Source organism: Apis dorsata, unplaced genomic scaffold, assembly GCF_000469605.1.
Source record: "Apis dorsata unplaced genomic scaffold, Apis dorsata 1.3 scaffold_197, whole genome shotgun sequence".
NCBI lineage: Eukaryota > Metazoa > Arthropoda > Insecta > Hymenoptera > Apidae > Apis > Apis dorsata.
The window spans coordinates 176302-189956 of record NW_006263481.1 but is presented as its reverse complement, the minus strand read 5'-3'; the positions used below and the strand labels follow the sequence as shown (position 1 = coordinate 189956).

Here is a 13655-nt window from a genome sequence, read left to right as displayed (position 1 = left end):
TCTCTCTCTCTCTCTCTCTCTCTCTCTCTCTCTCTCTCTCTCTCTCTCTCTCTCGAACACTCGTTCGAGTATAATCGAATCGAGCGAAATCGTTAAAAGCATCGTTAACGCTCGTTTCGCACGGTTTACAGAACAATTATTAAGAGGGGGGCCCCTGTTGAATAATTAGTCGGCAAGAAGCTAATGATAGCCACCAGCCGAGATAAAAAGCGAGAAACACGGGCGTCGCATCGAATCAATTAATTTCACTGGTCGGCCGGCTACGTGACGTTCATTAATTACGTTGTTCACAACGATTTCTCGCGAGCCTAATAAATTCGAACTCGTTTTGAGAGCGCGTGACACGGGGCGACGTTAATCATTAACGTTGCGGTGATTACTCGTACTAAAGATCACTCGCAGGATGCGATGCATTTTGTCGAAATCGATGTGATTTTCGCGATGTGAGTGATATATATTACGCGTGACAAGTGACGCGTGCTTTTAAAATCATATGCTAATTATACGCGATTTTCAGTTTAAACTTTTGACGTTGTCTGTTAATGAATTATGAATTCGATTATTGAAAAGGTTTATCTTTACCTTGTCGAAGATATTTTTGCTTTTCTTCTCTTTCTCGTGATTTATTAGATTTATTAGTACGTTGACTAGAACGTCTGGTGAAAAGGAAATGGTAAAAGAGAGAGAAAAAAAGGTGTTAGTAAAATGACATGAAAGAGAGGATGAGGAGAGGAATTGTAGAATTAGTGAGAAATGAAGCGTGAAAAGGAAGAAACGAGAAGTGAAAAGAAAACGAATATAGTAGAGAAGTGTGGATATGAAGTGTGAAAAGAGGGAAAGAAGAAAGAAATGAGGAATTTCAAGAAGAATAGTTGGAAAAACGAGATAGAAAATAACAATGTGGCAAGATTAAAAAGAAGAAAGTAGAAGGGAAAAAGTGAAGGGAAAATATGGTTCCAAATGGCCCCCTTTGGTGATGGAATAACCATTGTTGTGCCGAAGATGCAAGGCGATAATGTCGGAATAGGATACGGTAAGAAGTTCTTAACCGTTCGTGAAAGTTGATAAAAGATAAATTAACGTTATTATACGGCGAGTAGGCGGCTGATCGACAAGAGATACTTCGTGTCAGACAATGGACTGGCAGCATGACTAAGTGGCTACTTGAAGTGCACCGTACTTGGAACCCACTCGTATGAAGAGCAAATATTATTTATCTCGTAACAACTAGTCCGCCGTAATTGCGTCGATACGAATGTTTCCACGTTAACTGGACAAACTTAATTCACGGATTTTTTTTATCTTACATCCCTGCATAAAAGATTACACAATATATCATACACATTTCGCTTTTATCCGCCAATCGAAAAATTCAAACAAAATTTTGTCTTTCTTCCTTTCGATTTGTTTCAATATATATAATCTGTCAACATGAAAAAACAACAAGCAAAAGATTCATATCTTCCAAGCAAGAGATACAAATACGCATCAATATATACATATATATATAAGATGTATGCAAGAAGGAAATAAAAAGAGAGAGACGAAAATAAAACGAAAGATAAAAGAAGAAAACTAATTCAAAGGGAGAGGCGATGAAACAGGAGACGAAATGGATGACTGAACAATTACTCGTCACGTTGGCCATGTTCCCCCCCTCCAGTTCCTTCACAAGTTTTCGGGTCATTGAAGACAGCTGTGGACGGATCGCGCGCGTTAATGTCGCGTGCCGCGTAACGATCTGGCCGCATTTGTTATTCCTCGGAAATGGGACGAGCCGGGCGGACGAGCGAGCCTTGCAAACACAGCATTATCATCGTCGTTAGAGAAAACACCGACCTTTCGAGCATTTCTCGGCTCGTCGGCTCGGCGCCGCTCGTCCTCCGTGTCGCACTCAAAATAATGACGGCTCGGCGCTTCGATGCTGCGGCTACTGCCTCCTCTTCCCCCTCTCCTCCTCTTTCTCCCTCCTCCTGCTTCTCTTTAGCCGTTCTCTCCCACCACGCTTGTAAGATTTTTCTTCGTTACGTCACTGACCGACCGTCCGTGGTGAGCCGAGTTTCCTGAGACAAAGGAGCGGGGGAATGGAAGGGGACGTTACTTCTTCTCAATTGTCTTTACGCGACGAGTTTTCAAGCGATTTGCTCGCGAAGAATTCTTTTGAAGGGCGAAGCCGAGAGTTCAGTGAGCTCCGGGTACTTTGCAGCAATGGTAGCAATGGTGCACGCCGAATGGAAAAAGAATTTGTTGTAGAAAGTTATTGTATTTTATTGTAGTGAAGTATTATATTGTAGTTTAATTTAATTATTAAATTTATTTTTGGGTTTTTGGTTTGCTCGATATCGATAAAAATAATATTTACACGATTTAGAACAAGTTAATTTTTGTTTTAAATGGTGGATAATTGGAAATTTTTTATTTATTTTGATTAATAAGTTTAAAATTAGCATCTTTCGAAGCATCTCTTATTCGGGATTTATTCGTGTTTGAATTCGCCTTTCGTGTTTTCAAACTTCAAAACATTTCTGGTTCATCGTTTTTCACCGACGACGAACGGTGAAAAGAGGGTTGAACAGAAACGTCAAAGCTCAACTCGTTTTGTTTCCCCGTTTCCGGTGAACCGTACTTGACCGGAGACTTCCCGGATTTCCAGGCTAATGGGACACTTGGAGGTTTTGGAAAAGGAGCACGAGCAACGATTCGTGTTCGAGGAAACCGTGAATAATGGCACGGCCATCCCCTCGAAGCTGCTTTCCAACGTAAATGTGATTAACGATGAAATACGAGCAGAATATTTTTGAAAAAAATTTAATAGTAGGATTTAGAACGATATTTTTCGGAATAGAATGAAATTATAAATTTCGATATACTTTTTCTTTTTTTTTCTTTTCATTCTTTTCATAAAACAAAAAATATTTCAAAAGACAAAATTAGTGACAACATTTCTATCAAATTATTCTTAATCCTTTCATTTCAATCCATTCTAACTTGAAATTCGTTTTTTAAAATTTTTCCAAATCATATGCATCTTCAAATGCATTTCGATGTCCACCAATTATCTAAATTAGAATTAAATTCAATTTCCTTCTTCTTTTTCTTTCTCTCTTCTACCATACCTGCTGTCGGTAAGTTATATCAAAGCTGTGATCGTCGCGACCGTGCAAAAATGAGACACGCTCCAGCATCATCGGTCGAAGAAAAGAACAACGCAATATCAAGTGGGAAGGGAAGAAAGAGTGGTCGTGGGAGGCGTGAAGATAACGAGAAAACGAAGGAACGCGAGTCATGGGAAGACAGGAGGACAAAAACGTCGTCGGCCAGGCCAGGTATTTTTGCATTATCGTCACGCGCGCGCGTTCTTATTACCGGCACACGTGGCGTAATATTCTCCCCTTCTCCCATTTTGGCATCCCCCCTACCACTTTCTTTCTCTGGACTCGTTCTCGCGGCTTTTCCCCCCTCTTTCTTTTTCGCCACGCTGTCGCATTGTTAGAATGCGACAGGCGGCGCTCATCCACCATGGAACCAGGAGAAGGATGGATGATCGAATAGTGGCAAAGTTTGCAACCTACCACTACGGGTGATGATACATATACTTTGGCATCGATCCTTCGAAGCTTTACGTCGTGTCGTGGAAGGACAGAGATAGGGAGTGAAAAAAGAAAAAGTGTATGTGTGTGTAGCACGAAATAAAAGAGAGAGAGAGAGAGAGATAGCTGTCGCGGAAACCCTAACCCAAGCGTCTTTGTTCTTCGCCATCTTTTTCTTAACTCATTGCCTCTCATCTCGACACGTAGGCGACCGACCTTTCCCCGGTTCAACCTGCTCCGTTCGTCCGTGTCTCGTAATAACGTCTCTTCTCCCATCGAATGACGCTTCTTCGTCCTTTTTTTCGGCTGCTCTGTCTATCTCTCTCTCTCTCTCTGGACGCGCTCGTTTGTCGGTGGGGCGCGCGTGTCGCGAACAGCAGCCACGAACGTGACCGGCTTCGCCAATATCGTGCTGCCATCGTGTATCGGTTCCCGTGATCCGATGCTGCGGAACGATGTTTCGAAGTTTCGGGTGCTGATGTGCATAATTTTAGGGCTTGTTAGCAACGAAGATAACAGATTGGTGTATCAATGGCGAGGAATTCGAAGGATCGAATTTAAAAGTATGAAGTATATTAAAGATATTTTTTAATTGTATTTATTTGTCCAAAATATATACTTCTTTAAAATGGAATTATTATTTTGTCGGTTTACATTATTGCACAATATTGCATCGATATAGATTACATTACGTAACCTTCTGTTTTATATCGAGGAATCTCGAAACGAATTCTTAAAATTCGTAAAAATCTTTCGATATCACAAAGCAACGATATTTTGTATCGAATCAAAATATCCGTATATTATACACGAGTATCGAGTTCACGTCACTATATCGAAGAAATAACATTCGAAATGATCCGTGACTTCCATCGCGCATTCGTGGTAATTCAAATGGTTTCACGTCTCAATCTCGACGGGAACGCAAAGCGAAGGCGCTTTCAAGTCAGTCTCCGCGAAAGAGCAACCCTTTCGCCACGGAAGGGCGCGCATATGCGGTCTGACAATGGCGACGTACCTTTTTAAAGGATATGGCGTATCTAAGAAAGAGAGCCTCCTCCTCGTCGTTGCGGTACGCGAATCCCCGACATGCCTGAGTAATTTTCTATATTCTGCGCTTGATATTTCCTACGAACGAGAATGTTGCACAACAAACGTGTAATCCATCACATGAATTTTATTTTTGGAAATGCAATCTCTGTGCAAAGTGTATCGCTTAATACGTATTGTTAAAAAGATTATAAAAAGAAAAATTTTAAACAAAGTAGACGTAGCATTATAATAAAAGTAACAACAGTGACAAATTATAAAGTAACAGAAGAAACGTGAGTCATTTTTCTTGATTCATTAAGATTCTGGAAATAGATCTTCGGGGATCCACGCTTCCTATTTCATGGTCTATATTCATCCAATTCTTTCAAACATCTGTTCACAGTTAACGATCAACGTTTAGAAAAACCGGAATGATAAATCGGAAATCCTTTCACACAAATCATACCACTGAAAAATCGATAAAATTCTTCGCCGATGAAACATTCGTAAACATTTTAAAAATAAGTCTATCTATACACTTATAATATTTACGTGAACACGTATACACGTATACACACGTACACACGCGTACTCTAGGTCGTCTAACCTGCAGTCGATTCTAACGAACGCTTAAAGAAAATCGTTCGCAGGGATGTCTCGAGTAAAAACGGTCCACTAAATCCTCTCGTTAGTGCGTCCTCCAAAGTTCGTTCGAAACGTTTTCCTCGCATTACTCGTCCCTCTATCGATGACTTTGAAACGCTGACGATTTTCGAACCGACAATGGTCCTGTAACGAATCGAAACGAATATTACGTTTGACTAAACACGGAGCAAAGAACGTAAGAGATGAACACAGAGGTGCCATCTACCGCAACGGTTGAGTATCAAATTAAAAAATGAAAAAAAAACCAAGAGCTTTGTCACGTGTGCTTCGCATGTAACAATACCCATCAAATTCAATCGCCTTAACCTAACCTAAAACGAAGCACAAAAAATGGGGATTATTCATTATTTATAAATTAAGCTTGGAGTCTTTTGACGTAATATCATGTTAAGTGGTCTGCTTTTGATTTGCAACGTCAACGACGCAGTGATATGGATATTTTCTTCAACGAATGGTAAAAACTCGCAAACTGATGTCTCTTTTGAAGCATTGAATTTATATGCAAATGTAATTTTATATTTATATGATTTCAAACAAATAATTTAATTTCGTTAATCTTTCACAATTCTGCGTCGAGCTGGATTTCAACAACTTTCTTTCACGTTTAATGTAACATGATAAAAAAATATGAAACGTTGTAAACAGCAATAAATATATGAAACTTGTTTTAACAGAAATACATTCAAAAGGATAAATAAAAAATGAGAATTTCATAGGGGAATCACAAATTATACAATTTCTTTATATTAATTTCTTTCCCAATATAAATATAAATAAACTATTACTTGATCGCACGATGCAACTAGCAGAAGGAATGAGATTTCGCGGACGAATCGACGAGTCGATTTGGCAGGCTTGTCGGTAGATTGCGCCGTGACGACAAAAGAAAGAGCACGGCGCTGGCTCGCTCGTTTCGTCGCCTCGAAACGGGAAATCGTGATTGTCAGCATGCTTGTTCCGTACCTGAAATGCCAATTTTATTCGACAGTGCAAAAAAAAAAGAGAGAGGAAAAAAGAGAAAGATAAGCGATTTTCGTTGTTCAAGACGAATCGAAAAACGATTCAAAACGATTTTCAAATGTTGTATATTTATATATAGCGTTAAATAATGTGAATTTTTACATTAAAAATTATTCCGTTCAAAGCAAAAACTTTTGTTACCAATATTAACACGCGATCTTATAAATACGTAGATCACGATCTTTGCTTCTTTATTTTGTATCTGATTATTTCATATCTGACTATTTCGAGCGCCGCGTAACGGCATAAATCTGCGTTAATACTAAACCGGCGAAACGAATTCAAAGTCTTTCGTGCATAAATTTTTGTGCAGCACACGCTACACTGTTTATACGCAAGAATAGTGACAGCCTGACACAAACGTATCCTCACACGTCTCCACGATAGTATCGTTTCTTGGTGAATTCGCCTTTGAATGCAGAACATCCTCTGCATTATTCAATTCTGATCGACCGCAATAAAGAAACAGAATAAGAGACGAAGGCGCTGCAGTATTTTTCTCCGTGAGATGAAAGTTTTCGCGTGATTTGAGTATTGGGCGCGCATACACCACATATCTTATCGCGCATTATAAATGGTGTTCAATCATGATCTGGAAGAGAAAATAATAAAAAAAAATTTACGCTTCTTTCAATCCAGTTTTGCAAATAAAATCTTATATGTAATAAAAATATTCAATTATTATTATTATTATATCTTCGATAAACATTAGAGAATATCTTTCAGAGATAATAAAAACAATTTCATCGCTTTTCCTCATATTTATTTCGAAGAAGGAAGACACTAGATCAAAATATTTCTAGTGTCTATAATGTTCAATCATGATCTAGAAGAGAAAATAATGAAAAAAAATTTACGCTTCTTTCAATCCGGTTTTGCAAATAAAATCTTATATGTAATAAAAATATTCAATTATTATTATTATTATTATATCTTCGATAAACATTAGAGAATATCTTTCAGAGATAATAAAAACAATTTCATCGCTTTTCCTCATATTTATTTCGAAGAAGGAAGACACTAGATCAAAATATTTCTTTATTTTTCGTTTCCTTCACATTTGTTTGTTCATGTAGTTAAAAAAAAATAGTACTACATTCTAGGGACAAAAAGATATAACATGAAATATCAATAGATAACGAAGCCACATTAAATCCAACTTGATAAATAAATTAAATTTTTGTTTGAAAGGAGAAGTGATTCCTCTCACGTGTCACGTGATTTTATCTTTCGACCGTAGCGCTAGGATCGGGAAATTTCCGAACTAATTTCGTGATATTCACAATGTGTGAATATTTCTTTGTTAAACTTTTTTCTTATTTTCTCGAGACGAAACTTATATTTAAAAAAGAAAGCAATTATTACAAATTTATATAATTATTTATATTTATATCAAATTTTATTGATTTATTATATAATTGATTATTATAAATTTTGCTCATGTATTGAGGTTAGAAACGATTTAATGAGTATGCGTGCAAACGTTAAAGGTTCGATTCCAGTGAAACTGTCCCTTGTAGTCGCTTTTAATGCGATGCCGGATAGCAATAAACCACGGAAACTGGTACTGGGCATGGAAGAAGAGAAGACAGGATTTACACGAGATTGTATTACGTAGCACGCGGCAGCTGCCTGGTGTCACATTTTATAACATCGCTGACATTAGCCACTGTTCTCGAGTTCAACTGTTGGAGAGATACGAAACTATGGGACTTATTTGAGAATTCATCTGTCGGTCTCTTACTTAATAACAACCATTGACCCGGTCCCCTACGAATAAAATTTTGCTCCAACTCGTCGAATCATGATATTTTTAAAATGGACGTTTTTCTTTTTAAAAGGTTCGTGTAATTTATAAAATGAAGCAGTATAAGTTTAGTAATAAATTATAATAAAATAAAAATTATCGAAGCTGGACAATATTTCAGCTCTTTTTTTTTGTCGAACGTTATTCCTGTTGCACCAAGAGTCACGATTCTTCTCTTTTTTATTTTTTATTTTTTGTCTTCTGAAAGTACGATTCAATTTCAAGCGACGACGACCCCTGGCGTCGAGTTACGGATTCTCGCGTCGCTTTACCTGTCTTTCGAGAACGCGCCAAGGGGTCAGATTTTTATTAGAATTCTTTGGACCTGTCTTTCCTTTCTGACATGTGCGCGCACCTACAATCAACGTTTCCACGGATTGTATTCGCAATGAATAAACCAGCGTATCTCTTCTTCTCACTTTGTCCTCATTAACTCGGCATAACAAATATTTGAAACAATATATTGTTAAGACAATTATATATTATACATCCATTTAACTTGTCGAATTCCATAATTATAATTTTATGATCAATATCATTTCAATTTCATTAAAATAGTTTAATATTTTTTTTTTTAAATAAATAACAAATCTCTGTAAACAATAATGGAACAATTTAAAATTGAGTGTATGAGAGAAAAAAAAAATAATCTCGTTCAATATACGAATTATTTTGACTTTATTTTTAAGAGGTCAACTACAGCTACTTTTCTTCGAAACATATTTTTTTTTTTTATCTTTCTTAATCATCCTCACCCTTCCTTTCTCGCTCTTAATCGTCGAGGCAACGGAGAGGGACGAGTCATAACGAAGTGATCGGGTCTCGACTGAAAAGAACGTTTGATGGGTGACCACAATTCGGAGCTTATGCGCCTCGTTGTCGAGCGTGTTCCGAGTAATGACGCGTTCGTTACATCATAATTGGATCACACGCTCGTCCCTATCCTCGGGCCCGCTCCAATCTTCCACTCAGACAACACTCGACTCAATATGTGACAGTAACGCCACGCGCAATTACCCTTTTAACTTCCAATATATCAGATAGCTGGTCAATTCCCTTAATCGGTGTAGGTGTCGTAGACGCGCGCGCGAGTGTGCCAACGTGAACATTGAACGATTGGCAACACGTATAGGAGACTCGAAGGTAGATGAAATGCGGATGTGCAAGCTTTGGAACGTTGTACCCTAAAACGTTGAACGTGTCTCGAATTAGAATATTGGGAGAAATAGTGGGACGGGAAACATTGTGGCAATAGCAGAAATTTTATCACCATCACGAGGGATTGTAATGGCTAGGGAATTTTGTTCGAGCGAACCGTAGAAATTTCCCCTATGCGACGCTTGCCACTTTTATTCCCTGAATTTTAAATAATTTCCTGCCTTTTTTTTTTTTTAATAATTTTCATCACAAGTTGTATAAAATTATATTCGTACAAAAATTTTTTTTCCATCTAAGAATTTTCTCTCGTTCAATATACAAATTATTTTATTTTTAAGAGGTCAACTACATTTACTTTTCTTCGAAACATATTTTTTTTTTTTTTATCTTTCTTAATCATCCTCAACCTTTCTTTCAAAAATTTGGAATTCTTAATAACTGTTCCAGAAATCTCTCATTCTTACAATTATTGTAATATAATAATTACAATAATAATACAATAATAATTACAATAATATTATATCTCTCTTGAAATTATTATACATTATGAAACGTAAAATTATGCCAAAACAAGATGAGCGAATCACGTGACAAAGAATGTTGCGAACCATGGTATAACCTAATCCATCGTATCGATTAGGAAATATAACCCAATTTCAGTTTAACTGATTTACTCTCGCAAATGGATTAACTCGGGTTGAAGAGGGGCCACGATGTTAACGCGCCGAATTGCTGCTTACTTCGTTCTTCCGCCATGTTTTTCCCCTCTCGTTCTCTTCGTTTCCACTCCATTCCTTCTCCTGCAGTCGTTCATCTTGTTTTCAGCTACTCTCCTCTCCTCTCCCCCCCTCCTCGCTTCATTTGTCCGTTACGTGCAATCAGGAATCTGGTTGTCCGTAGTGAAACGGGTGTACAGCTGTCTGAAGGTTCTTAACCTTAAGCTGTATTTATTTGTCACCGTCGGAAGAAAATTCGCCGCCCTTGTCTGTCTCCGCCTCCGCTCTCCCTCCCATCACTACACTCGCAATCTCATTAAAGCTTTATTCGCGCCGCGGGTGTTGATTAGTGCTGCGCGTTACGGAATTGCGTTTCCGATCACAATTAAACGTTCGAGCTGGAAACATGGCCCTTTGCTTTATTCAATCATGGCGACAACTGAAACGTGGTGAAAAGAGGAAGTGCCAAACTCGCTTTTCATTTAACCCGTTTAAAACATTGCGTTAAACAGTTGTGTGTCATTTTCTAGATATTGTAAACGTTATAGTAATTATTCGATATCTGGGATCTACGGTAATTATCTAAATCTACCATTTATGAATATATTACACGTTGTTGTTGTGGTAGTTAAAAGAAGAGGTTATGTTTATTGATTAGATAATAAATGAAATACGACCATAGTTGTACTAGTATCGAGTAGTGTGATAATAATGGCATTGTCGTTATTCATTATATAATCGTTCAACTTGGTTCTATAACAAACGTTATGCAGTTAACTTTCGACGAAACAATGAAGTGCAACTTGCTTCGTCAAAGTTCCCTTTTGTTATTATATCGTATCAAATGTAAGCGTATATACGTGTACAAGAATTTTCCATCAGCATTCGTAACGATGTTAACGAAACCCAGAAATATTTTGTCGCATGAAACGAATATACTCGGTTAAAAATATCATTATCAAAAAATGGGATGTTCATTATACGTTCCTCTTTCAATTCATATACGAATGTACAAAAAAATATGGATATCCAGCACGTATTCTCGTGAATTAATAATAATAATTTTCGAACGAGAAAAAGTTCGTTGACCAAGGATACGTAGCGAAATATAACTCGATAGCAGCGCCACGATCAAGTTCATTAAGCCACGCATTTTTTCACGATGAATTGCACGCGACTCGCGGAGACAAACAACGGCGACACACTCGGGAAGCGTAACAAAGAGGGGGAAGTCTTTGGGCGAGACGACGATTCAGAGATCGAATAAAGATGTCACTGGCTATCGTCCAACTTTTAAGACCCCCATTATTTCGCCATTAAAGTTCTTTCGCCGGCCCGTTTTTGCGACGAATCCGCCGATACTTTTAGTAAATTAATTTTCTACCGCCGTCTGTTCTCAACTTAATGATCTCCAAAAGAAAAAGCAATATTTATCGCTCGCTACTATTCTTTCGCTTGTTTCTTCCGTCGGGCTCGGTCGGTAAAGCACCGACATCGGGCCCTCTGCCAGTGATGTTTCGCCTTTCTTCTCCCTCTCTTCGTTTCGCTCTCTTACCTTCGCGTTGCTCGCACCCTTTCTTTCTCCCTTCTTTCGATCCCTTGCTCCGATTTCCCCCAAAAGAAATACGAGCGGACGTTTATAGGCTCGGTAAGAAGTTCCAATTATTTATGACGTTTATCGAGCGTTGTTAAATAACTAATACGTTACACGAGCTTACGTGAAACATCTTAATGATCCCTCCCTTTCGAGTCTCGGCAAGATTGATAAAAAAAAGAATATGATATATAACGGCAGAGAGCCGAACTTTATGGTTGAAAATTCCTTTGAAATTTCGTTTCATAAATTCGTCTCGTTATTTCTTTAATATATTTGTAACAAGTTTAAGCTTATCTTATGACAGATGGGTGTTATTGAAATCTTTCTTTCGCGTCTCGAGGATCGAAACTAAATTAATCATTACGATTCGTGAAAACGAAGAGAATTAAAATTATATATTCAAATATCTAAAATTTTCGCCCCGCTTCTCCCATTTTACGAAAATTATATCTGTTCGTCCTAGGTTTAAATATTCATTCGCCATTTTGTTCGATCGAAGGGGCGACCAGCGGCAGGCCGTGGCCCAATTTGCGTCGTTTTCAGGCCGCGTAATTCCGTCCCGTTGTTACAACACCTGCCCATCGTTGGAAGCTCGGTTGAATCTTAAGCGGAAAATTCAATATTGGCGCTTCGGGGTGGTATTGTTAAGTTCGTGCAGCCGCTTAGCTCGATTTTCATCCGACCATTGCCTTGGCATTATTCCTCCGTCGAATTTTCTCCGCTCGGAATATCAGAATATTTCAATGCTTCTTGTGTGATACAAGAAAATTTCGATAATTTCAAATGCGTTGATAATCGAATGATAATCTCTTCTTAAATATATGTTTATTAAATTTTTTGTAAAAAAATAATTGCAATTAAAAATTGAAATTGTAAAAATACTTACTTAGTATGATCCCATACCCGTTGAAAATTTAACCGGAAAATTAATTTCCGTCGATTTATAATCTTCGAACAAACGTAATAAATCGTCCAACCGATGACTACTTTTATAAATCTCTCTTATATCCATCTTATCCATCATCCTGAATTCTGAGAACATACGACATTTCGAAACGTTATAGTTGAATGAAACCCTGGTTAAGTTACTTTGTTCATAATATCCTGTATTGAATCCCTGTTTGCCTCTTTCACAAAGAGATCCTTTCGATACCGATCAAGATAAATATCGGCCTGTGATGAGAATAAAATCCTTGACGTAGGTATGACGTCCCCGAGCTTTAACGCTTTTTCTCTCCCATGAAAGGTAGTCGAAAAAACTTGCTCATCATCGTGTCTACGCGAATGGATAATAATTTCGTCTTATTCTTGTCCATTTTTGTTGAAATGAAAAAAAAAAGAAAAATCCTCCATTGATACCAAACAACACAAATAAATAATTAATAATTCAGCAACGGTGATGAATAACGGTTGCCCGTTTTCGTTACAGGCTTCCTCCGCCGCAGCAGCAGGTGACAGTCGGCTCTCTGGGTGGTGGTTTGGGGGCAGCCGCTGGAAATGGTGGTACAGGGACGGTGGGCGCCCAAGGTCAAGCCATGGTAATGCCAGGATTTCCACTTCGCGCTGCAGCGGTGCCGCATTATTCACCGTATTCGCCGTCACGTTTTCACATCGACAAACGGTGCCAGCACAGATGCTCCTGGAAGTGTTTCTCGATTGCACTGATCCTCCTCGCTGTTGCGCTCACAGCGATGCTGGCTTACTTCGCCAGTAAGTAAACGCAATATAACTAGGTAGAATATTCAATCGACTAATAAGCTTACATGGGAACTTCGTGAATTTTAAGAAGCGTTTCTGATTCCTCCTCTCTCTCTCTCTCTCTCTTTCTCTCTTATTTCTTTCTTATCCGTTTACCTTGAAAATTGCAATTAATTTTATATTATATATTCGAAAGAAGGGATAAGAGTTAGTACGCGGTATAATATAGATAAAAGTGCATAATGTAATTCACAAAGCAGATGAAATTTTTTCGATATATCGAACACTTCGTTCATTTTTTCTTCCTTTTTTTTCACTAGTAACGCAGAATCAAATAAACTAAATGTGACGTAAACCAAAATGACACGCAT

At 38.0% G+C, this 13655-nt stretch overlaps 1 protein-coding gene across 7 annotated transcripts in view; it reads left to right on the top strand.

Moving 5' to 3' along the window:
- LOC102681021 (teneurin-a) overlaps positions 1-13655 on the top strand; it is a 401303-nt gene that overhangs the window by 347338 nt on the left and 40310 nt on the right. For all 7 annotated transcript variants that reach the window (XM_006614782.2, XM_031510006.1, XM_006614781.2 and 4 more), the window contains one exon: positions 13016-13296. In XM_006614782.2, coding sequence (XP_006614845.1) covers positions 13016-13296 — 281 coding nt within the window. The remainder of the gene's footprint in view (positions 1-13015; positions 13297-13655) is intronic.